Raw genomic sequence first — 26,187 nt, forward strand, 5'->3', positions numbered from 1 at the left:
ACGACCTCCTAATATGTGTTCTCAACTCAGATGGCGATTTCAGTTCCTCTTTACCCTATTCCAACAAGGCATCCACGGCATAGATCTCATCACACCAAGGCATACCGGCGTTTTGCATCGATCAGGAGCGAATCCTCGACCTTTTGGCATAAATAATAATCTTGGAAACTTTCCTTTATTTTGTTTATATTTAGCAAGCGAGCGTCTGATTTTTCTAGGGAAGGCTTTCCCATTGTTACAACCGTTAGCTCGGTCATAAGCTACATTTCTTTTTCTACTCATCATGGCTGGGACTGGGTGGGTTTCTGATTGCATTTACAAGTAGGGCAGGACCTCGAGATATATGAGGTCGGATTTTCCTTTATACGTTTAAAATAAGAGGTACACGCAGCAATGCACCCGATCATCGCCCGGCAAGAACCAGGACAGGACAAGTGGATTTTTGGATAACCACATTTTTCTTTCCCTCGTTTTACGGCATAATGTGGCTTTCTTAGAAAAGGATACCCCAACCGCGACACTTCGGACGATGAATTCGATTCACCAGTCCGCGCACTCGCTTCATGGAATTTTATTTCTTCTTCCCGGGCTTCGGTTTCATGTGTTACGACGGAATGAACGACCTAATAACGGATATTTCCACGAGCTTAATGACGACTTGGTACGACGAGAAGGACTGTACTCAACTCGATGTTGACCCTTATCCTCGATGCAAGAAATTCCATCAAGCAACAACGGATTATTCGAAACAAGGGATGCGGGGGACAGGGTCCCATAACCGCATTTCCCCGTGGTCGATTCTATACGCTTCGCACAGAAACCGTCATGAAAGCAGATTATTTGAAATGCTGCTATCAGGAGGCAGACACTGGTTGTCAATTTGCCAAGGCCTTTTGTGAGTTCCGCGATTCGAGCCGTGGCAAGATCGGCGACAATCCGGAAACGCAATAATTGGGACTTGAAGCGAGAGGGGGAAGATCTTACGATCACACAAAAGAAGCTGGGCATAATTGGAATTTCCTGCTGAGCAGGAAAATGCGGAGCCCTTTACTTGCCGTCATTTACCCACACATTTCTAGACTCGTCAGCTCACACCCCAAAACCAAATCTCTGCCCTCGGAGGCATGACTAAGTGCCGCGTCAAGTTGGATGCTAGATGCGGCCGCTCTACCAAAATAGGGTAGGCAGGCTTAATCGTCAAATATGCAGGCGGCCGCAGCAGCCGATGAAGGGGGCTGGGTGGTTTTCTCATGGGGTAAAGGGCTAGAAATGATGTGCGGTAAATCGTAGCACCATCTCACTACATCCGGATCCTCCCGGCTGCGAACCAAAAATTCCCCCGGGCAGAGTGAAGGTGAGCCAGACAAGGATACATTGCTGCGCATGTGTCTACCAAATGGCATGAGATGCTGGATTATGGTGTAATGTCGGTGGCTGCCCTGGAGGCAATAATTGAACACCGCCGATATTGTCAAACAAGAAAAAAAAATCCCCCCTGCATTGTTTAGTTTGAAATCATATATAGTACCTAGTTAATTGAACATGATTAAGTTCATAGAAGCATGTGCCCTATTGTCTCTTAAGGAATTACGTGCCGTTAGGTTCCAACGCATTGGGGCCCGCATGAATAAGAAAAGGAAACGTAACACTGTTACATGCGTTATGTCGTTCAACTCGGCCGTTGGAAAGTTATCGACTTTCCTTTTCGGTCGCATAGTCCGTCGTAATACACAAAAAAGAAAGTAGTAAGCTCTTTCTAGCCTGCGAAATACGCGCCACCGCCAACAATGGAGCAAAAACATAACAAAATCAGTTACTTATTTTTTCTTTTTCTTTTTCGCGACGGTACACAGCATATCACGCGACGGGCGCAATCTGCCCGGAGATAGGGGGTGTGAGACTTATGCCGAGTTGCGAATTCAGATTTCGAGTAACACCGGAACGAAGCCTGGAAAAAGCAGAGCCGACATGAACTGCAGTAGATCAATTCATGGTCGATGTTGGTTCTATCGCTACGTCGGGTAACACTGCTATTCGAATCCACTCTCGGTCTACGATTTTTCTTTTACATATAACTAACTTACGGGCCTACTACCTAGGTCCCGCCGTAATTAATACGTCTAGCTAAGTAGTATACGATGGATATGTTAGGTAGGTAGGAAGGTAAATACGTAGGATATATAATATCCCCGGTCCCCGGTATCGTAATGCGTGCTAGTAAGGTCCCATAGAGCGGCACAAATCTCTCATCTGCCGTAAGGCCCGGGGCTGTTGTAGATCGCAGTTATCCTCATCTAACGGAATAGGTAGGTACCAATGTATGTTCTTTTTGATTACCTAGGGTTAATGTGGGGGATCTTCAGGACCCAGGCTTTACATGTATGGAATGTATCGACGTAGATACCTACCTAACTGTATACGGTTATGTACGTATACGGCGTGGCTGTCACGTTTTCTGAAAGGTTCGGTGGTACTTACATGTGCTTTTGCTTACTGCGCCACACGGGTTTTTTGAGGGATTGGTAAAGTACATAGGCCCGAACCTCGGTAATATGGCTGACTTTTAGAATCTTCAGCCTTAATTTGAGGTTGGTTTGGGCCGTATTGTGAAACAAGCGCCCAAACATGCTCAATGCCAAGACCATTCGTAAGAAACGGATATGATATTATACATCAGGTACCGACCTGCCTAGTATATTTATTAACGTGCATGCGAATGCATGTAGGGCTGCGGCGGAAAGTGACCAACAAGACTACCTTGGCCGTATACGAAATGAAGAACCGGCCGGCTAGCTAAGGTTTCTAGATGCTTCACCGTCGTGCGGTGTGGTCCTGCGGTACGACGCTACGCCGTCAGATTGGAATAAAGGGGAAGGATGGCGTTGGAGAATAATTGATCAAGTAGAGATACCTAATGGTAGTATATGCACAATGTCAGATATTCCATCTTCGTCTACTCCTTCTAATCTTCTTTTCATTAAGTTCCCATTACCATAATTTTCCCACTTCTGTTGTGTAATCTATATGATGGAGTGTTAAGCTAAGCGCAAGGTGTGTGGGATGTTAGGTGTGGGTGTGTGCATGTCATCCTATGCGCGAACATAGGTAGTATAGGGGAGTCCGGAGTTATTTGGAAATCTTATGACATTTATCGCGTTATTTGCGCATGTCGCTTACAATCAATGATTCATCCGCTTCCTTTAGGTGCTGACCACTTACCATACCTAAGACGCATTCCATTGCATGTGCATGAGGCATATCGCAAGGTGTTATTACAGCCTTATGACACTGCTTCTTTTTGGGGGCATGAGGAGATTGATCACAGCCTGTTGGTGCGGCTGAGTTTCAACCCTCCCATCCCAGATGTTTTTTTTTTCCTTATTTCCCTTGTTACTCCCACTGCCAAAGCCAGTCAGCTATCGGGGTTCACATAACTCCTTTTAGCTAGCTCATATGTATTAGCCAGCTAGGACTATACTCATCAATTGTCATTGGTTACCGTACGAACAATAAGAAAACGCAGCGTAGTAATTGCAGTTTAGAGAGGGTGGTACGAGTGTGAGAATAGACTTAGAGTTAAGGGGCCTTAAAGTTTCCCAATATGCCAGAAATAGCAATGCGGGAGCACCCGAAAAGCATAATCCACCCGTGCCGTTCCTTTCTCCAGACTTCCCGAAAACTCTAATCGCCGCCGTTTATTTCCCCTTTTACTCGTGAAATATTGCTTCAGATTTGGGGGCTAGAAGATCCGATCTAGCTGTGTGTATTATTTACTAGGTATCTAATGACGTATGGCTATGCCTGCAGGCTCTAAGTAAATATTTGGGAGGGGCGCATTTGGGGGCGATGCTGTAGGTACTCTCCGCATGCCAAGCCCCTATCACTTCGAGATACACATGTAAACTCTTGCAAAGTTCCGTGTCCACAGGGCAGCTGTCGCATTTTTTCTCGGTACTTACCATATTATTTTCGCAAAATGCAGAGTGTTAGGTAGCACCGCTGTTCGTGTCGTATTAGGATGGTGTAGCAATAACGAAGAGGAAGATCCAACATAAACAATGTCAAAAATACATAAAAGGCTATACGACTCATCATCTTTTCCAAGACCGTACCACTCGTTGAGCAGCAAACAGGTGTTCCCGGACAAATTGTCTCGGCAGGCGCAAGTTTCAATGAAGGTCACTGTACCATTTAGGCAATATAATCAATTTATCTGCAAATACAGCCTTACTTACCGAGAGATACGCTGACTGTCGCATCATATGCAGAGTTTAAATGACGGCTATGGCCTTCATCGACTGACAGCTGAAAGTACGATTTGGTCTGCAACTATTTCAATAAACAATCACCAACAATCGCAGCGGTCAGAAGCCGGCTTTTGACACCCAATCTGGCCTGCTAGTACTGGAAAAGGGACATACTCCGGACACCATTACGGAGCTGCCGATGTGTGTGTATAACGTCAATGCAAGCCTCCACTTCCCCATCTACCCCCTTCTTTGTGCGCCCATCAGCTTACTCAGATTTACCGACCGACGCGCGTTTGTTTCAACTGACTAGGTTGCGTAGATATCGGCATATAGGAACACAACAGCCCTATTATCCTCAAATGATGTTGCGACCGCCTACATCGGTCGCGTGCATGGGGGAGGTAGTGCGAGATCCCATTATACGGACGAATGAGGAATTTCAGCTCGCCTTGGCTCTAATAACGTATAGAAAATATTATGCAATATTATCAGCCCTATAGGATCCGTATTCGAGCCTTGTTACGATCCTTCTGCTAGTAGGGGTCAGCGGGTGAGGAATTACTACCTAGCTATTCGAACCCTCATCCTCGCGGCATAGCTACCAAAGTATAGACTCTAAACACATGCCAATGGCACCTAAAGGGAAACAGGAAGAGCGGTTGATTGGTTCGCATACGTTTCAAGGGTAATAGTATACTAAGCGTAATCCTATACATTCCATAAGCTTAGGCCTCAATCATCTTCCTAGTCCATGTAAAACACGTACATATTAAGAATACGCTCCAAAACGCCACGTTGAGTTGCATCTCTTCGTAGCTCCTTACTTTCTGACGACATGGAATCTCGTTGGTCAAACTGGGGATGTGTAGTAACATCGTAAAAAATTCTTAAAAAATTTTTCAGTCAGGAAGGATGGTGGGTGCTCGTTTGGCGCGCTGTTGGAAATTCGCAATCCCCTGTAAAGGACAGCCACTTCGCTAAGAGGCGCCGAACCGACGTCACTTTTTCAAGTCACGCGAGATACCTCGAGCGATCCAATCTGCAATAGCCATAATCGTAACCATAGGATTGGCACCGCTTGCAGATGGAAAGACACTGGCATCGGCCACGTACAGGCCTTGTGTTCCCCATACCTCACCCTTAGCGTCCACGACACCATCGGACGGGCGCGCACTCATGCGGCACGTACCCATTTGATGTGCTGAAGCGAAAGAAGCATCTGGGAATTGAATCCCTGTCTTTTGAAGCTTCTTTATCCATGCGACGAACTCTGGGTCATTGATACCTTGGTCAATATCGATGTTTTCTGACCCTGTTGTCGCTGTGCCGTTTGCAGTCTTAGGTTGACGCACGAACGAGGGGAGACTTTGAATGAACGGCCAAATTTCGGTCGCGCCTTCAATATAGCATATTTTCGCGAGCGCGATGATGCCAGCTAATATGTGTTTCCGGTCGAATGCCGATGGATGATAATCAATGATGGGTCGCCCGTCGTCCGGATCCGGATATACACGGCCAGTGTCACGATCACGGGTAAGAGAAAGGTAACTATTCATCTGCCGGCAGCGAAGAGCATCAGTTTTCCACTGGAGAGCGTTTCGCCACGGATGTTCGTATAAGAACATAAATGGCTAGGTTGAAAAAATTCATGTGAGCAAACACCATTAATTCAGAAGATAGAGGCTTCCTTACATTCATATTAGTGGGCATGAGTTTTGGACCATGTCCTTTTCCATCAAGGTTTTCGAAATTTGTGCAGATGCCCGTCAATATGCTACCTAAATATGCATCATGGTTAACACATCATCGTACTGCTCCTGTGTGTGTGGTTTTGATATACTCACCTTCCCAACCTTTAACATCCTCGTCAAATGAAGCGTTGAGTTGAGATACCGGATGCATGTGGAGATTCCTGCCAATATGGTGGTTCTTTCAAGTTAGTGTACAGAGCACCGGAACCTCTTTTGGGGACATCTCACCTTTAGTCCACTCCTCATCAATACTAACGGGCTATTAACCGTGCCACAGGCTATGATTACTTTTTTCGCCTTTATTTGAAGTTTCCTCTGGATCCTATCGGATTCGGGGGCGTGAAGACTTCCGTCTTTACTCCGCGATGTCCATGTTCCTATGATTCCAGTTGCTTGCTTGGGCCCTCGAGCCTCTTTGAAAAGGACCTTGGAGGCGTCAAAACCTTCAATGAAGTTGGCGCCCGCCTTTGCTGCTGCAGGAAGCCAGCTCACGGCAGGGCCCTGCTTTTCACCAGCTCCACAACCGCTTCCACAACGACCACAGTAATGCTCGGCTCCTCCAGTATTCTGAGGGCACGTTTTGGCCGCATATCCTAGTTTCCTTGATCCGCCAAGGATAAGTTTGGACCCATGGTTGTGCCGTATATGAGCATCGCTAACACCCACTGCAGTTGTCACAGTTAGTTGTCATTCACCTAACCACGCGCATGATATATCTAGCGCAAATAGAGAACGCTTACTAAATTCACAAACTCGATCCAAGCAGTTCTGGAACTCTTGCGTAGTGAATAAGCCGAGTCCTTCATCTGCCCATTCTTGCCGAACGTACCCCTGAAGTTGAAGGCTACAACTCCAATTCACAGTTCCCCCTCCTCCCCAGCAGCTACTCACAAACACGATTATCGAACCATCTGCGCTCTGAATTGACCCGTTTCCATCGAAGAGATACTGGTTAGCAGCTTCGGATGTCATCGGTAAATGCGAAGTTGGAAAATGGTAACCCTTGTCGACGACAATGACTCTATGCCCCGCCTCGGCGAGAGCTTTGGCGCATACACCTCCACCACAGCCTGACCCAACAACTACAACGTCTGTTTCCACTGTTTCCAGCTCATCTCCCGCCTCAAATTGCATAAAGTCGAAGTCGAAAGAGGGGCCGGGTCGGTAGTCCTCAGGGGAGTCTTTGAAATCGATGAGTTTGTGAAATAGGGGATTCGTCGTCGCATAGCCCACCCTACCCACCAAAAGGACAGCCTTTTTCAAACTTGGCCATACGTTAATCCACGATTTCCCCCATGATTGAATCACGGCTTCTCTGATGTGGACTGGTTGCTCATGTAAGAGAGTGAATTGACCTGACGCCGCTAGGCTGCCTAACCGAGTTCTTGTCAAACCGTTAGTTGCGAAGCGTCTACTACGGGTGAAGACAGTGCCTCACGATATGATATTTAAGATAACACCCAGTTTCTTACGATCGGTATTCGAAACCTCTTGAACGTTACGTTTGACTAGTTGTACAAAGCGTGGGTTGTCTATCGAGCGGGCTTCGAGGTACTGTTGGAAATCCTCATAGTCCGGAGGGTGTATCATACATTTCATAGTCTTTTCATGCGCTTCCTTATATTGAGAATCAGGGATGCTTAGTTGGGTTTTCCGATCCGTCACCCTCGACTCAGCAACAATTGACGGTACGATGGCGTCAATCAACGCGAATAAGACCTTCCATTGCGTCTCCGAAAAGTAAGTATCGGGCTTAAGCTCAGGAAGCTGGGTAGCGATGGGAGCTGCGAGATGATGCGTGACGGCCATTAGTACCTAGTGAGGGGCAGCTGAAAACGCCTAGTTGAAAGGGGGAAGAAAACCTGGAGAACCGGAGCCTTAGCTACGATCGAACTACGACCTACTAAATACCCCCCACGAACGCATCATTATTCTTTCACATGCGACGTCTACGGCTTATTTCCAAGTTTAGACTCGCGTGGCCTAGAGGGGTTACCGAGGAACTAGATACGAAATAACCATATATTTAAGCATGTCTCAATGGTAGATCTTCAGCGGAAGCGTTGTTGGTTAGATCGTGCTAGCCTAATATGGAGTTTCCTTTTGGATGTTGGTTCTGATTTAGTTACTTTTTCGGCCTTTAGCCACTACCGTCCTGTTGTTATTTGAGTTGCCTAATGAGAAAAGCCAGCTTTATCGCCTTAGGCACGGCTATGGGTCAAGGGGGCTCCACATTGGGTAGCTTATTTGTGGCTTGTAGACGATACGATGAAGATTTCGACAGCAGTATCCCCAGATCATGGTGAACTATGGATCATGGGTATTATTGGGAGGAACTGCAAGTTGAATGGGAAAATAGCTGAAAGGCGTTCCTGATACGTCATTAGCTATGGTACCATTTTACGTGCCCATGTATCTGGGCTGATGGGCGTAACCCTACCATACCCATTTTCTTCAGCGACAGAGAAATCTTACGATATATACGATCTTTACTCAATGCACTTGAAAGGAGTATGATGATTACACTCGGTGTTTACTGAAGATATCAGGCAACTTGTCTGCACAGTATGTGGGTAGTACTGTTGATGAGACTGACAATCCTCTAAAAAATATGGGCTGTCAGCCATTTCATATACGAATCGGCCGCCTGGTCGTCGAATGACCATTGATAATACATCGACGACCAAATTGGTGGTTTCGATGTTAACTACAAGTTACAGCGCTAAATATTACAGTGTGATGCGTGGATTACCTAACACGGATTCAAAATGCAGTCTAATGCGGAGTTCCGAGGTCGAGGTTGAATCTTGCTGCCCCGCGGGGTAGGAGACGGTGTCTCGGGTATGGGTGCGGTACCTACCTAATCTCAAGCCCCTTACCTAGATAGGTATGTGTAGCAAATATCGAAGGCGTCATGCGACCACTACAAAAATGCACCTTCTCCTGCGATTCGGCAAGGTCGGGGGTGCGATCTGCAATAAAGGTTGCAGCCGAATAAGCCGATCAAGATTTCTGATAATTAGGAACTTGAGACTGAAATCTTCCATTAGCTAAGAAACTACCATTCTTACAATCATTTCAAGGCGATTCGGTTTGTAGCAAGTGTCACAGTTTAAGAAGTAATAACAGAGCTGAGTTATAAATTATACACACACCGTGTAGTTACTAGGAAAAAGTAATACCTATACAGCTACAAGTCTTCCCGTGTTCCGGATTTGTTGGGAGAGGGGTAATATATCGCGCCACATTTAAGCGGTTTAGTAACGCCTTGTCGTTATTGTAAAAGAAAGGAGGAAGGGAGAAGAAGGAAAAAAAAAAAAAGTGTCCTTCGGACTACCACTCTGCAATGCAAGATAATTCAAAATGGATTCCAGGTTGCAATATGAATCCCGAAATTCTCTTATGTGGTAAGCCCCTTTGTGATCGTACATAATTTATGCATGGGAGACATAAAATAGATGCGTTGCATGTTAACCTAGGAATGACTTCAAGTGTATACAGATAAAGGTCAGGCAGACCGCCTCGGATCCCCAGGCTGCACGAATAGGGTGTACCCCACCCACCTGAGCTGGACCCTGAAAAGAAAAAGAAAACTATTAGCTGATAGGTGGCAATTGAGCTAATACATGCAGAACAGAACATTTTGTTGGGATATGGATCTTGGAAACACAAATGTTGATTGTTTGTCGGATGATGCAACATAGCTCAGTACTAGATATGTCATACTATAGCCGACAATCGAACGACCTTCCATTATGGAAGTTGATCATAAGGTCGAAGGTCTCACCATTTCGAGATCTCTTGTTTATATAAGACACTGCTTACTATTGTAGTCAACAGATATTAAAGGATATATAATAGACAAGGACTGTCAAACCTAGCAGATGAAAATTATAGAGAAAAAAATGTTTAAATTCCTACGTTCCTATGTGTCGCAATATTTTTCCCTGATCGTGGGGTGGATTTTGCATCACGACCCCGTCACATCCTACCGGTTTCAAAGATCTGCACTGCACTGCCAAACCGCACTACTGGATCTAGACAACTTTTAACACGTCTGTCAAGAACATTCTAGGTTCGAAGGCTATCGTGGAGTCTAGATTATCGTGCCGAGCTACATGTAGTTTCGCCCGGGGCGTTAGCTTCTTGGGCCTACATGTCATCGCATCTAGGTAGCTGTCGGGCTCTAAAGCCGCTTTTCGCACAGCCATTTTTTGCATTCCAATCGTCGGGGACCTCGGAGGTCCACCAGATCGAACACAGGTATAAACCTTCCTCGGCATATCACCTAGGTAGTTGGTATGGTCCGTATCTTTATCGAGTCCGAAAGGGAATGGGTTGATGTTGAGAAATTAAATGTGGTATTATCTTTGGGGCTGCGCAATTGATGTAAGTATTGTCTCAAGTATTGTTTCAATTGATGTGATCCTTTATAGGAAAAACTTGCTTTAGCGACGCCGACCAAGTACCTCTTAGGGATATATCTGTCCATCCCTTACGACCGATCAACATATCATAGCCTACCTATTGTATGAGGTATTATTCCATATCATACATAAGTACATAGGTAGAATGCTTATGGACCCATCGGCGCTCGAATTGAGTTTGAAAATTCCATGCTACTGCCAGCATTTTATTCCTGATTTGGTAGTGTCGCACATAAACTAGCCAATGGGGTCAAAAGGAACTAAGATCGTTCCTTCAACTGTTGGGCTCCGTGGTACCTGGAAGACGGCAAGGTAGGGGGGCCCCCGATAGCATTGCCGGCGTGTTATTGGCCCCCAAGTCCCAACCCAGCTCCCTAGCGCATGGCAAGGGTCCATTATACCGCGGTTCCAGTGCTGCAGGCACCATTGCAGCTAATTAATCCATGTCTTATTTCTTTTGATTTTTTTTCTCCCTCGTGAAATATCAGTGACCGCACAAATATCTGATCATATCGAGAAGGAAAAAATAATCCCCTTCGTCACATTCTTTTTTTTCCCTCGATGTGATCATCTTCTGTGAAACCCAAAGTTGCGATATACCCGTCCGATGTCTTCATAGGCTGCTCGAATACTCGTTCATCTATCCTTGTTCTTCCCCACGGATTGTGTGCATATATCGCAATCTGTCGCGTGCGCCATCTTTACTGCTTCCACGCCGTTTCTCACGTCTTTTTATAACGACGAAACTCAGGATCCGGCTTCCAGACTTATTCCCGTTGATATAAAAGATACATATTAACCATGGCTTTGCCAATGGTCTTCATCTCGCCTCCGGCATCATCCCTTTTCCAATTCCCGCCGCATTCCGAACCCCAGACCATACCCCCTCCACACTTCGAATTCCCCTTCACTATTCCCGATGGTCTTTACGTCAGGGCATTGGACCCCAAGGTCCCAATCACCATTGCTGCCATTTACGCAGTCACAGCCAAGGCTCTGAATGTGTACAACAGGTCTACCGACAGGAGACCTTGGGCCATCAGCAAAACTAAGGCATTCCACGCCTTTGTTGTGTTACACAATGTCTTCCTCGCCGTGTATTCCGCGTGGACGTGGTTCGGCATGCTCAACGCCCTCCGGAATACGATTGTGGGCCCGGCCGGACCCGAGGGTTGGGCCGGTACAGTCGATAGCTTTTGCAAATTCCACGGACCTCCCGGTCTAGGTAACGCAATTAGCTACAGCCAAAGCCAAGGAACTTGGGAGTCGATAACAGGCACCCCTTCCTTGACATCCGAAGGCTCCCCAAGCCGTGCCGATACCGGACGACTATGGAACGAAGGTCTCGCTTTCTATGGTTGGCTCTTCTACGTCAGCAAGTTTTACGAGGTTATCGACACACTTATCATCCTTGCTAAGGGCAAGTTCAGCTCCACGCTTCAAACCTATCACCATGCTGGCGCTATGATGGCTATGTGGGCTGGTATGCGATATATGGCGACACCTATTTGGATTTTCGTTTTCTTTAACTCGGCTATCCACGCTCTTATGGTAAGTCCTAACCACGCAGTTAGTAAAATGTGTCAGCTTTTGCTAATTCTAAGAAAAGTACACCTACTTCACCGTCACCGCCTTCAACATCCGCGTACCCACAATAATCAAGCGCTCTCTCACCTCGCTCCAAATCTCCCAATTCATCATCGGCGCATCCTGCGCCATGATCCACTCCTTTATCTCCTACTTAGTACCAATCCAAGTCAAAGTCTCCCCCGCCGAGGCCACCGCCGCCGTCTCCGCTGCCGCAAGTGCCTCCCCCCTTGCCACAAATTTCTTCGACAGCTTCAAGCAAGTCGTATTCGGTGCAGCAGAAGCCGCCGGCATGGCCGCCGTAGTATCCTCACCAAACACCATCTCCACGCAACCAGGCGCAAGCTACATCACGCGGTATCAGAAGGTAGACTGCATAACCACGTCCGGCGCCACCTTCGCCATCTGGCTGAACGTCATTTACCTCGCCCCTCTCACCTACCTCTTTGTATCGTTCTTTATTGCAAGCTACCTCCGTCGTAGCAAGGCCGAGGTCGTGCGTGCTAAGAGTAACCCCGACCGACGCAGGAGCAACGTCATGTTGGCTGAGAAGGCAAGTTGGGATGCCGCGAAGGGTATTGAGCGGGAAGTTTATGGTGAGAGCAAGGACGGTGCTACTGTAATTGAGGATAGTGACGACTCGAGTAACAACGACAGGCTCCACCCGTCATCGGCTGCCCGGGTTAACGGCCATGTGAACGGGAAGGCGAACGGAAAGAAGCATTAAGAGTGAACGCGACAGGAGCGTTCTACGGAACTGACGAGTTGAAGTCGAGTTTGAAGTCGCGACGCGACTATTAATATACTATCTACAACAAGGTAGATAGATCACAGCGACTAACGCCGTTTTAATTAGATGTTCTTCGGAGTTTGAGAAGGAAAATGGGATCAAACGAATTGCATGGTTGCTATGAGGGGGGGAAATAATGTGGGCGGCCATGAGACAAAGCCCATAATGAGATTTTCTGGTGATGATTAAAGACACCATAGATGTTGTACATATTGCATTGCATGAGATGTGGACAATTCAGAGGTCCAGTAAGCATTTCCACAATCTTTTGTTCTTCTGACTCTGTGATCTCATATTACTTGCTGATTTTTGACGCAAGAATTTCCCCTGAGTTTCTGGTTCACTTCACATAGCCGATACATCGCTCCATCTCAGCATACCCCTTTCATGGCATCTTTCCCTCCTAGTATCCCTCCCTCGTCGCTACCCGTCGACCTGTACCTATCCGAGCCATCAAATTGCAAGGCAGCCAAAACTCATAGCAGTGATACCAGCCGTACCTCTTTCCATACTCATAAAATATGTCGCAAACGAAAGAGCCATAAGGAAAACTGGGAAACGACGACATTTAGGTAGGAGCCAGCGGCCACATATCGTTAATCGAGATCACGAAAGTGTTAGGGTAGATCACAACACATTGGAAAGATCAATAGTTTTTTGAACGGGAACTTTTCTCACTAACGATATACATTGAAAAGTATCGGTATGCCTATGGCTGGTCCCATGTGGCCCCTCTGACACGTTGCAATCCTTCTCGTCACTCCCCCGATGGATGGCCCTGCTCCGACCAGAGCTCCCTTATGTTGTATGCTGGATTTGGCAGCCTAGATTCGGTAGTACAGCGGAACGCTCGGCTTGTGCCATATTCACGGGCGGGGCACTATACCGCGTCCAAGCGCTCAAGATTCCGGCCTCGATCACCTCCACCGCCGATGCAGTCGCAGCTCTTCCTCTGCCAATTCTAGGCACAAATATCCACTCCACCGTCGACATTATTCACCACGAAGAGCGCCCAAAGATCATCAAGTGAGCCCGCAATGCAACCAGCCCAAAAATACGGCAGCACACGAGATCACCATCTTCTGCACTTCGGGCAATGGAGTCCTCCGGAAAGGCAACAGAACACACGAGAACACCCTCCTGGTCATCCAACCCCAATGTGCGTGTAATCTCTCTAACAAGGGCGCAAGCCAGGGGGGGGGCAAGTAATGGGAGGGGAACAAATGTTAGTAGACATGGTATGCCTATGGCTGGTACCAGTCGCCAATCGTGAACCCAGGAGGCTAGTGCGTGTATGTCTCTCTGCGGCAATGCTAGAGTGATCGTTGGTAAGACTTCGGTCACGGCTCGCGAACTATAGGCGCCTCCTTACTCTCAGTAGAGTCAAGGAACTCATATGTAGCGACTAGAGACAGTAGATACACCGGTCGCGGTGCTTCGGTGTTGCGGAGGTGGCATGGTGATGGGTGGGATTGAGGTAAGGGGGACGCGGGCGAATCCATAGTGTGTAGCATAGGCACGTAGCCTTCATTGCTCAGTGGGAGAGCGGGCGTGGGAGAGGGGGGAGTGTTCATGCTACTAGTAACTAGCTGTCGGCATTTCTGACTGACGACTCGGCCGTCGGTGCGCCTCCTTCACATTCCGAAATCCAATTTTCGTAGGTACCTGACGGCACCGTATTGGTATGCCTATGGCTGGTTTGGACCTCCGGAATGCGACGGATGCGGTAGATAGCCTTCCGAGATACTATGAACGCGAGTTGCCGCCCTTCGTCGCTATTTTACCGATTGAACTTCTTAATTGCATTAAGGACTAAGTCCCGCGGATGCGCCTGCTGTGGCTTGTGCGGGATGTACTGATGAACATGGTGAGTACTTGCTCTATAAGTTAAGGAGGTTCGGAGTATGTAGGATCTTACCTATTGTTGAACATCTAAGCTTCCTGGAACAAAGCAAACCGCAGACCACCTGGTGCTCCATGAAAATGAATGCTAAGACGTGAGAACTGGTGTAACAGGGCGGCAACTACCTGAAGAACCTTTATTGAACGCCCACATGCGCCGTATCGAGAAAAGCCACGTTATCCAGGGCGATGTGTTGAATCCGGAGCAGCGATACCGGCATGGAAGCTGACAGGAGCTCCAATGCTGATACGAGTAGTTGACGTGTCTGTTCAGTATGGTAACAGTTGCTAAGTAGGAAGTATTAGTGATGATTGGCGGTGCTGTTACAGATGGCGAAGAAGTCGCTAATAATGATGGACAATAAAAACACGACGACAACCCCAATATGCGGCAACAAGAAACCAGCACGACCGGTGCCATAGGCGGCAGGTCGACGGAATGGATAATAAAGAAAATAATTAACTCAAATAGGGCGATAAAACTGCAAGAGTCGACTAGGATGGCAGTTGTCATGAGGACATCAACCAAGGAAAGAAGGAATAAGATGACGAGATCGACGAAAATGACGGGATTGACGAAGACGACGATAAAGACGCAAAGAAGGGAACACGGACGGTTTAAGGACTGCGATAACGATAAAAAGAGAACATACAATGAATGTGAAGTGAGGAGACACCCATTGTGATGCTTCCTCCTTAGGGCCAGCACAGGCAGGAGTGGGAGAGTGTAGAGGGGAGGCAGAGGAGAGAAGTAGATGATAAAAAGGGAGAGATGTGAGAGTTGAGTGATGAGAAATCAGGGTCGCCATCTTCTTTTTATATAGTTCCCATGTAGGCGGTGAACGATAAAACGATAAAACGAATGGCAGAATCCTTGAGAAGGAAAGAAGGACACCGGATACTGGCGTCAAACGTTCTAGGGAAGGGGAAATTTGCTCAGGGGCTAGGGAATGCCTAATCTATGAGGGAATAATGTTGATAAAGAGATGAGGAGGAAGGAGGACTCGTATATTCGAGTCTATGGGAGGAAAATATGCACACCTAGGTAAGTACAATGCTGGGCGACTACCCAAGGAGCTGGGTAGCTAGGCAACTAGGCAGGTAGATAGTAGCTAGGTGGGCGAGGGAGCGACCGAGCAAGAAGGCAGGCAGACAGGCAAGTACCTACATAGATAGGGGCGTAGGCAGGCACGAGGCTTAGCTACTTAGGTAGATGACACAGTAGGTGGGAGTAAAGTAGACCGCTGTCTGTGTTGGGAATAGCGAACGCTCGTACCATCTACCTGGGTAATTGCCATGAATGCCATAACCACCGCTTATAATGTACGATTATTCGTCTCTGCTAGGCGATTCCTTATCGCAACCGAATAACAGTTTCGTAATCACGTACCTTTTACCTAAGATGATAAACGTATATGTCTCAATTATCCATATATGTGTATGTATCACCCCTTTATCACCACGTACCTGGGTAGGTGGGTACTTCATTCAGCACCACCGTTTGCTAAGCCTTGAAATGAACAAGACTCGTGAAGATAAACACTGAATAACCCATAGACTAAATGTAATAAAACATAGCTTCTTAATTGTATATGATTATGCAGCCACTCTAATCTCGTAAGTATTTTCACGAAGTGGTGGTTAGTTTAGCAGCACCCCCTTAACCATGGCCATATTAAATTTTAGGTACCTTTTCTAGTAGTACACGCAATTAGAACCGACATACATTATTGAAAGCATAGCTAAGTCTATTCAACCACACAATATTCGACAGTGAAAGGCCAACCTACAATCAATAGATCCAACGCCAGGACTTCGCAGAGCATTGCTTATGTATACCTAGATAAAGAATACAAACCATACAACTTACAAATTGCAAATATAGGAGGACCAACCCCCATAAGTCGACTTACGTGATTGGGGAATAGGAGTAGGAAGGGACGAGTTTCACACTCCGAAGGCATCTATTGCTAACACTCAAGGTAGTTTCTATAATCTATGTGAAGCTCTATTGTCTATTGTAAAGGTAGGATGGTATTTATACAGTTCTAACAAGCGAGCGGCCATTCTTTCGCAATACCTAAGGGGCAAGACAGTATATGGGGTAACTAGGTATGGATCGACAACACATCCTAAGTTTACATCAATATAAACATTGACACTAAAGAAAATCGAATGTCTTCCATCAGAAGCAGTCAGCTTAACATCTTCATAACTACACCAATTGCTGCCAAGTGACTTGATTGTCAGAAAGGGGGAAGAGAGAACCGAATTATCGACTATTAACATACTACAGATATCGATGACCTGCGCGAAATTTTCTAGCGAGATGTCCAAAGAACACAAATTCAAGGAGTGAACGACGCTTAGCCACCCCTTTATTACATGCACAAAATCATATGATAACTACGATAATAGGGGTATAGCCGAAGGACGGCAAAACATGTATTATAGACCTTAGACTTTTGCCGCACTGACAGTACCTTAGGCTGTTACTAGAAATGGCTTTTGGTGAACTCGTTCCTCGATGTGGCGCCTCCATCTTACATCTCGGAAAGAGGCGCTTGATATTCGAAATGCGCCTCGTGCGGAGGTGGCTACAGGCGGCAGCAAGTGTGGCAACAATCTTAGACACTGTCAAACGGCACATCCTATTGCCCAAAAATCGATTTCTACGCCACCACAAATGATAATAAAAAGTCCATATCCAGCTAGTTGTGGCGAGTAATCACTACTGCGCCTTAGAGAGGCCCGAGAGTCTTGCCGAGATGTGATCCGGGCATCCGGCGCCGAAGTAGCCGATAATTAAAAGTAGAATTGATTGTGAGGTTGCACAAAAATCTGCCGATTATTGTTTGTGGGGATGAGCAGACAGCATTAGTACAACACGAATTCCTGGTTCAGAAAACTACCTACATAGGCAGGGAGAATGTTGCTTCTACATTGTCGCGTGCATGTGCAGGTCGTATGGACGCTTGGTAACCAAGAAAGTTAAGATTTCGGGTGGAGACAAAGTAGATGGACAGATTGATGCATTGGGATGCTGAGTTTATTCCACGGTTACTGCCGGTTCCACTGACTTGGTTGGCTTGCCCTTAGGTAGATACCTAGGTACTTTAAGTACTTAATGGAAGTAGATACAGGCTAGATCAGGTAGGCTAGAATCGGGCTTGCCGCTGTGGCCCTGATTGCCCAGAACGTCATAGTCTCGCCGAGCTAACCACATGCCATTACGTACTGCGCCGGCAGATCCAGGTTAGGTATGCCGCTAATAAGGTAAAGTTAGCTAGGTTCGAATCCACAAGACAGGGTTCGTTGGTTCGGTCAGTGCTGGGAAGAGCAATCGAGACCGTGAGATTGGCAGATAATCTTAGACAAAAGCTGCAAGTGCTTCCCCCGGTGTACATGCGACTAGGTAGTATAAAGTCGGCTAAAACCAGGTGACAACGGGTAGGAATCTTATCAGAAATGACGACGCTACCCAAGGTATGGTTCACCCTGGATCATAATATAGGTAAATCATCAGCAAAAAATATCAAATGTGATTAATCTACTCGGTGTGAAAACCTCCGTATCGTGAACGCCGTGCGACCAAACCAAATCACCCTAAGGTGTGACACACAAATAGTTTGTGTGTGTATGTGTGATCGAAACTCCCAAAACACCAGGGCTAAAAAAGAAAATATCCCTTTCTAATGCTCGTAAATGCACGCTCCGTAAACCCATCTATCCCCCAGAACACCATACTAATTCGCAAATGATACTTCCCCTTCCAATTGTATGCCCCCATCATCTCATCATCCCCTTTGAGGAAACTCGAAATCAAGAAAAAAAAAATAGTGCACTGAATTGGGTATCGTAGTTCGAAAAGAAATCCAACCATGATACCACCATGCTATGCATGGAACTCGCGCAAGTATAGACCTGGCCGTGTATATCCAGTTTATTCCAGGAACTTCTAGTCTATATAAATGTTGAACGTTCCATCATTGTGGGGGAGTCGCCGTCGTGATTAGATCTGTGATGTCGTATATCATAAATTAGGTGCATCGGAATCCTGTTGCTGAGATCGCATCGGGGGCTGATCTAGATGAACAGATACTGGTATTGGTCGGGGAAGAGCGCCCGGGTGGTTTAGGGTGAATGGATGAGTAAATGATAAAATTTGGTTTGCGTGCTTGAAGTCACTTAGAATGTGCTCCAATTCCAGTCTCGAGGGACACTCATGGCCATGTCCTGATGTTGGTTGTGTACCCCTTGAATTGCCGTCGGGGTTGAAGCAGTAGGGCTCACAGGTGCAGTTTGCGACTCTCTGGAATCTTCACTGGAAGCCTGGCTATTTGTCCGGCTGCGCCATGTCTTGAACTCCGAGAAACAATGGGAACAGGCTCGGCTAGGGGTGCCTCTTGGATTGTAGTTTGCGTCTTGGTCAAGAGGAACATCAAACGCGGAGTGCCAGTCGCAGAATATATTGCCACATTTCCGACAGTGGTGCCGCCGCGTCCAATAGTTGAAGTGGCGCATACACGAAGGTTCGTCGCAAATGGTAGAATCTGGGTCGGGCTAATTTTAACAAGTCAGCTGGGGTTCTTGTAATACCCATAAATACTGGAATGAAGTCATGCGCTGACGGTGACGTGCTGTGGTCGATAGGGCTGTACATCTAAGACAAAACGTGCAGATCTGAACTCACCTTCCAGTGTTGCCGCGTGGGTTGCGCCGTCGGCATAGGGAACATATCCAAATCCCATTCACCCTCTACCCACTTGCCGCTGTCACCTGTCGTGCGACGGCTTAAGCGACCCAACATACCTAATCCAGATAGGCTGATGAAGCTGTTGCTACACGACAGTTGACTCTCATCATCATGCGCTTCTACTTTACTTCCCGACATTTTCTTAGATGGGTGTTCGGTCGGTCGCAAAACGGCAGGCACGTAAAGAGGTCGTAATCGCTGGCGATGGTATGGCTTTGGGGATGTTGGCGAGCCATTATTGTTGGAAGTGCTCAAGGGCGAGATTTGCTGAGATTGGTAACCCTGGGACGGATAGGTTGGGGATTGCGACGGAGTAATTTGCGGTTGCGCTTGATAAGGGTAGAAATGCGCATGTGGCTGTTCATGTAGCCTAGGCATCATGAAATCGGTAGCCATCCTCCTCTAAACCTCTAAACACGGGCGCGGGAATAAGGGAAAGAAGTTGAGGATTATAGGGGAGGTAGGGGGGAGGTAGTAGGGTGGGTTTGTGTGTGTGTATGTGTGGATATGTGGGTGTAGGAGAGAAAACAAAGCCCGGGTTGCTATGTATAAGTAGGTATAGTGGTATAAGTCTGGGACTGGCGAATGTTGGGGCAGCGATAAGCGGCGTCAGCCGTCGCGCGACCAAATTATTGTGTAATAAGTATTGCTCAACCCAAACAAACCCTTAACAAATCCGGAACCATCCAAAAGCCACCCGGTATAAATAATTTTGTGAATCCCAGCACAGTTCTGAATTTCCTTTCGCCTGGCATAAATAAAAAATAGGTGTGTAAATACGAGTCGTAAAGGTAAGTTTAGTGAACGGGCGAGGGATATCGTCGGAAAGCTAATGACTTTGAATGGGGAGCACTTAGAAGGGCTCGACTTCAACTTTAAAAAAGTAGGTATCCTAGGGTAACTGATAAGTGTAAAGTGACTTGGACTTGAGTTTCAGTGGTTCAGTGGTTCCCGACGCTTGTGATAAGTCAGTCCAATCAGCCACAAATCAAGGGTCCAGGCTAAAAAGGATCGATGATAAGTGATAAGGTAGAAAAGATATCGATATTTATGTTCAACTCTTCTTAGGTCTGAGGAGTAATAAATATGAATACCGGATGCATTATGTAGGTTGAAGTCAGAGATATAATGGATAATAATGTAAGGGAGGATATGGATAGGGAAAAAATATCCATTACATAGAAGAGAGAACGGGAAGAGATACACGAAGGATGATAATAGCCCTCTCAGTCAAATACGTAGGTACTAATGTATCTTTCACTAAAAAAACCGCACTAAGAAAGAAGCTCCCCGACGCAATAGTTGACCGGCCGCGGTGGTACTTGGTGGCACTAAGGTGGATCGGAAGCCCCTCGATACATCAAGCGGCGTCCACTTACATAGTTATTGGCCCTTGTATGATTGGCCGATTTGAATTAGCTAAGTCTATCATTTTCAATTCATACTGTGTGCTCTTGCTTAATGCACATTGAGACATTTCCATCAATTGATCTTACCTACCCGCTCTTGAACTTCTCTTTTGTGTCTTTCAAGCCATTTCTCGAATTTTTTTTTCTTCCTTGCTACATTCCACCAACACGTGTTTCTTTTAACTCCTTCCATTTCTGTATTTTCATAGTAGTTACGGATAGAATAAGACTTGGATGTTATTTTTAAATACATAGCATTGTTGGTCAACACATTCCGATATCACTGACCAGAATCAATGCCTTACATAGAAGAGCTGCATAAAACCTGCGCTTCCCCCTCCAGCCCCTACAAGCTCCATGGGTCCTAGAGCCCCGATCCATCGCCTTGCACGCAGTATAGAAGGGAACAAAATGCGTCCCGCTGCTCGCCTGTCCTCTTACCCAATTTGTTCAAGGGTACTGGATACCGATCTTCGGCGGTTTAAATCCCGTCGACTTACGTCAGGTTCTTGCTTGGACCCTTCCAGCCCATCTTCTTGTTGCAGTCTCATCACGCATTTCTGGCACATTCCTCCGCAGCTAATAACGGAGGAGTTCTGTACCCAAGACCAACGACCGGAGAGACGACAAACTGAGCGATCATTTTCATCATCCTTCCCGCATCGAGATTAGATGGCCTCAAGCCCGATTCCCCTATATAGCTGCCTGTTATAGTTGACATACAGCAAAAAAATTCCGTCTTGTGATTTTTATGACAGACCGATGCACCAGCCATTCCTACACAAGTAAATTACGTTTTGCTACTACAATGAGCTACCTAGGTACGGAACAATATATTGCAATGCAACCGGCCACAACTCGTTGTAGATAAAGGTCCTACACCGTCACAACCGTCTATCCGACGATATGTCGACTGGGGACCCGAATCTCTATTATCATGACTTCACATTTCAGACTCGTCAATACTTGACTATGCGTTCTTTTTTTGCTGTCTCATAATCCATCCGGACGACGGCGGTGCAGATCTACTACATAATGTGATGTAAATTGTACCTAAACTCTTGGTGGCTCCACAGCAATCCGACCACCCTCACTTTTCCTCTGAAGCCAAGCCATCGTCGGCTCCAGGTAGAGAAGCCGGGTTGGAAATTAGTTTCAAGTGCCGCAGGATACGGATCTACAAATCGCCATGTTGATCTCATCACAATACATCATTGACTCTCAGATCTCACGATTCTAGAACGGAGACGTAACAAGGAGCCGAACGATGAACAACGTGAGAATAGTGTAAGTGTCGTCCCGGCGGGCACCCTTCAATATAATAGCTTTGTCTCTTTAGCGCGGCGATGGGGCGGCACAGTCCGGCACAGTGTTTGCGATGCTGCAGGTTTATCTTTGAGTCTTAGCTGATTGGAGGTTGGAATTCCACTAATGCCAGTGCGTCTACGAGCTCGGCCATTCAAAACGACGCTTTGGGTCCTTGTACGACCACTTTGGTTTGCAAGGATCCGGGGTTTACTTGACCGCCAAATTAATTAATGTATGGGAAGCGTCTGAGTGGCTGAACAACCTGACAATCTACATAGTACGGCAAGCTGTAGCTGACCATCCCTTTTCTCTTGACTTGCCTGTTGTTCATTCTCACGTGTCAATCCGGTCCACTACATTTAAAAAAAAAAATACTTGTACGAGTCCAACCCGTTTGCTACACACTACACAAGACATTGTACAGAATAAATTGACAGATAACTGATAATAGATGCGAGCTTCATAAGTTGACATCATACCTACAAAATAATATCTACGAATTTCCGTCACGTCGGGTATACACACGCACAGACGGATACCTCTGCCCAAAGGAGAAATTTGCGTAGGTAATTCACATCCCGCCCGATCGAGGAATATGCAAGATCTTGGAGATCAAAAAATATTTTCGATTCAATGTCCTGAGTCGTTCCCGTATGCAGTTGATTCCTTTGTACCTAAGTACTTACACACTATACACATACATATATGTACTTGGCTGTGTGCAGTTAGTGGGGGTACGTACAGGATCAGCTATATCAATACCCAAAAGAGACTCGGCTCCAAGTTCCGCACAGTGAGACCTCCAACAAATAAATAATAGTTGTGTAAGTGCCCCGCGGAACTTTGCATCTTGAAGAAAGAAAGGGGTCCTCAAAGCGGACCAAACCTCGCTTTTTGTTATCGCAGAGTCCTGATTGGTATGCTATTCAAGTTGTTACCCGGCTGGGCAAATTATGTAGTTCCAGCTCAGACCGGTAGGCCGGGCGGAGTCAGTCCCGACATCACGATTCAATATCCACAACCCAATCGTAGGAGGCATTACTCAGTCACCCAACCCTCATATGTCAAATTGTCGTTAAGTTATAGCCAGTGTCGTGTACTTATTAATGAGTCCGCCATAAAGAGAATACAATGTTTCCAGTTTTAGTATCGTAGCTATGGCTACCCCAAGGTCGACGGATCGAAAAAAAGAAAGGGGAAAAAAGAACATACATCGCAGAAAGTAGCACAATTAAACAATTTGGGGTCGTATAACCAAAAATAGATTCTCATTCTGTATCCGATGTCTGCACGCCATCAATCTACCGTCCACTTTTGCCGCCCTCTTTTAGAACGACTTTCAAGTTTTGAATACTCATTCCCTTATCTACAGCCTTGCACATATCATAGACGGTGAGTGCTGCCGTAGAAGCAGCCGTCAGAGCTTCCATCTCTACACCTGTTTTACCCTCGCATGCCACAGTAGCTTCTATATCAACTCTACCCCGACTGTTCTCGATTTTGTCCAACCTCAGAGCTAGGTCTACGGTGACTTTCGTGATTGCAATAGGATGGCATAAAGGGATGAGATCTGGTGTTCTCTTCGCCGCCATAATCCCAGCCACACGAGCAACCCCTAAGACGTCGCCTTTCTTGATTTGATTCTCTTTAATAAGCTCACATGCTCTTGCATTGGTGAAATGAACACTGCAAGTCGCCTTGGCAATTCTCTTGGTAGGTGTCTTATCTGAGATAGAGACCATATGCGCAGAGCCGGATTCCGAGACATGCGTCAGTCTAGCAGTGCTGTTTTTTTCATCGATGCCCGGGCCCGTGGAGGAAAAACACCGTAATTGTTGTCCAGACAGGAAATCATCCGATGTAGCAAGTAGCCAAGGGACAGCCTGATGAGAAGCTGGAGGTATCCTTAATAGACGTCTGGGAATGTCTCGGGTTGTAACTTGCCAGCGGATGGTCGAAATATGTTTCTGCGAGTCTATCGGATGTCCATTCAGTTCGGGTCCCTTCAGATGGCGAGGCTCGAGACAAGATTGCAAGGGATGGGTGCAACTCCTTATAGATTCGTTCCCTCTGAAAGGTAAAGATAGTCACCCACCTATGAGTATCATTGGCCGGTTCTTCATATGTTCGAGTTCACCGATACCCGCATGCTTAGCCTTTTTCCTCTTCACGGCCATCCCAATGACATCTAGAAGCCTTTGTTCATTCGGTGCTAGGTGAAGAGGAGGCGAGTGGGGAGATAGTTGTTGTCGCCTATCCATCTCGATCTTCCTCATGGTCTCATAAATTTCTTCATTAATCGGTTCCCCGCCATTTGATTCTCTGAGGATATCCCTCAGTGAGACCTCAGCGTTGCCAAAAAGGCATACTTTGAGATTTCCATCGTTGGTAATCCGAAGGCGGTTGCAAGTGCCACAAAAATTGTGCGTCATGCTAGTAATGAAGCCAATCTTGCCTATGAATCCGGGGATCCTATAGGTCTTACTTGTGTCGTTCTTGTGATCTCGTATCTTCTCTAGATTAGGATACTTCTCGCGAATACGATCTAACATCTCGGAATAGCTAAACATCTTCCCTTCGTTCCATTTGTTTCCGTCGAATGGCATGTACTCTATAAATCTCACTTCAATGTCTTTATCGCGAGTCATCTCGATGAAGGGGATGATTTCGCGGTCGTTGATTCCTCGCATGATAACAGCATTAACCTTGAGTTTGATGCCGGCGCCGTGTTTATTTAGCTCGAGGACTTTCTCAATACTCTTCATGACAGCCTCGAACCCTTTCCGCCTGGTCATAATTTGGAATTGCCACGGATCTAGTGTGTCGAGGCTCAAATTGACGCCAGTCAACCCAGCTTCGACCATCCCATCAAGTTTTCGATGAAGGGCTATGCCATTAGTAGTGAGACAAAGTTCCCGTAGTCCATGCGATCGAAGGTCGCCAATTTGCTGCATTAACGGAAGAATATCTCTTCTGATAGTAGGTTCACCGCCCGTGAGACGGATTTTATTGACACCTTGGGAAACAAATAAAGAAGATAACATGACAATCTCCGGCGTCGTCAACAACTCCCTCGGTGGTGACAGGGGCACTCCTTCTTCGGGCATACAGTAGACACATCGAAGGTTGCACCTTTCCGTAAGCGAGATGCGTAGATAGTCATGTTGCCGATGGAAGGTGTCAGTAAGGAAGTCCGAAAATGGTTTCGCGTCCTTCAATAAGTCTCGGCGGGAAAGCCGGATAGGAGGCGGCCGAACCTGGTTCTGTGGCTCCGGGATGCTTGGAACCACTGCCGCCGTTGCAGTAGTAATTCGTCGCAGGGGCTCAGCGAGACCTTTACCGGCTGGGGTCCGCAGGCGCCCGGATGCGGCCCATGCCCGACGAACCGAGAATGTTATATGTGACATCTCGATCAGATGTTTCCTTCAACGAATGACTCAAGAAGTACGATGCATTATGTTTTTTAATAACCAACCCCTCATTATATAGTTTTGTTTGTTTTTTTGCAACGTATTGTACAATACGTTTTCATTGATTTCAAACAATATTGAAGGTTGTCATCCGAGGTTTTGATAAGATTAAAAATCATCTCCTTGCCACAGGTACGTGGAGGTACATATGTACGTATTAGTATGGTAAAGCTGGGATGAGTAAGCTGTTATGCCGGATAGGTAGCGGCTGCCATCGCTATAACATTATGTCTCTAGGTACTGTACATCTATAAATGTACCTAGATCTAGATGGAAAGCCAATACCGAAAGAAAAATTGGGTCTTCGCGGGGCACTTTCCGACCGAGACCCTGCCCTGCTACCCAGCTACCCAGGTGCCCAGGCAGCCAGGCAGCACCAAGGAAGAAAATGGAAATCGACTATCTTACCTAATGCAGCTACATTCTGAAAGTCAACAAAAACAAATACCTACCTACCTTAAGGTAAATGAAACCTACAGCCTACAGTATGAATAGGCGAGCAAATGCGCTTTAACAAGTTGACTCATATTTTACGAG

General features: G+C 46.5%; 5 protein-coding genes across 5 annotated transcripts; 1 reads left to right on the top strand and 4 right to left on the bottom strand.

Moving 5' to 3' along the window:
* Nucleotides 1–5,167: 5,167 nt before the first annotated feature.
* Nucleotides 5,168–8,447, bottom strand: F4822DRAFT_21020 (long-chain fatty alcohol dehydrogenase). The gene is made up of 6 exons (XM_051453846.1): nt 7,440–8,447; nt 6,742–7,385; nt 6,230–6,666; nt 6,095–6,179; nt 5,943–6,028; nt 5,168–5,881 (listed from the first exon to the last, which is right to left on the bottom strand). The coding sequence occupies exons 1-6, from the start codon at nt 7,808–7,810 to the stop codon at nt 5,249–5,251; spliced, it is 2,256 nt and encodes a 751-aa protein (XP_051319467.1). The 5' UTR covers nt 7,811–8,447; the 3' UTR covers nt 5,168–5,248.
* An 850-nt stretch (nt 8,448–9,297) lies between these two features.
* F4822DRAFT_21062 (uncharacterized protein) lies at nt 9,298–9,871 on the bottom strand. The gene has a single exon (XM_051453851.1). The coding sequence runs from the start codon at nt 9,701–9,703 to the stop codon at nt 9,335–9,337; it is 369 nt and encodes a 122-aa protein (XP_051319468.1). The 5' UTR covers nt 9,704–9,871; the 3' UTR covers nt 9,298–9,334.
* A 1,156-nt stretch (nt 9,872–11,027) lies between these two features.
* On the top strand, nt 11,028–12,967 carry F4822DRAFT_21152 (GNS1/SUR4 family-domain-containing protein). Its single transcript, XM_051453863.1, has 2 exons — nt 11,028–11,979; nt 12,038–12,967. Exons 1-2 carry the CDS (start codon nt 11,230–11,232, stop codon nt 12,740–12,742), a joined length of 1,455 nt encoding a protein of 484 aa, XP_051319469.1. The 5' UTR covers nt 11,028–11,229; the 3' UTR covers nt 12,743–12,967.
* A 5,775-nt stretch (nt 12,968–18,742) lies between these two features.
* F4822DRAFT_21167 (FYVE-domain-containing protein) lies at nt 18,743–20,127 on the bottom strand. The gene is made up of 2 exons (XM_051453866.1): nt 19,401–20,127; nt 18,743–19,270 (listed from the first exon to the last, which is right to left on the bottom strand). Exons 1-2 carry the CDS (start codon nt 19,857–19,859, stop codon nt 18,896–18,898), a joined length of 834 nt encoding a protein of 277 aa, XP_051319470.1. The 5' UTR covers nt 19,860–20,127; the 3' UTR covers nt 18,743–18,895.
* Nucleotides 20,128–23,404: 3,277 nt separating this feature from the next.
* Nucleotides 23,405–25,886, bottom strand: F4822DRAFT_21293 (molybdenum cofactor biosynthesis prote). The gene is made up of 2 exons (XM_051453886.1): nt 24,276–25,886; nt 23,405–24,155 (listed from the first exon to the last, which is right to left on the bottom strand). The coding sequence occupies exons 1-2, from the start codon at nt 25,585–25,587 to the stop codon at nt 23,482–23,484; spliced, it is 1,986 nt and encodes a 661-aa protein (XP_051319471.1). The 5' UTR covers nt 25,588–25,886; the 3' UTR covers nt 23,405–23,481.
* Nucleotides 25,887–26,187: the final 301 nt, after the last annotated feature.

The sequence above is a fragment of the Hypoxylon trugodes genome (genome assembly GCF_022578975.1).
Source record: "Hypoxylon trugodes strain CBS 135444 unplaced genomic scaffold F4822scaffold_1, whole genome shotgun sequence".
Lineage (NCBI taxonomy): Eukaryota > Fungi > Ascomycota > Sordariomycetes > Xylariales > Hypoxylaceae > Hypoxylon > Hypoxylon trugodes.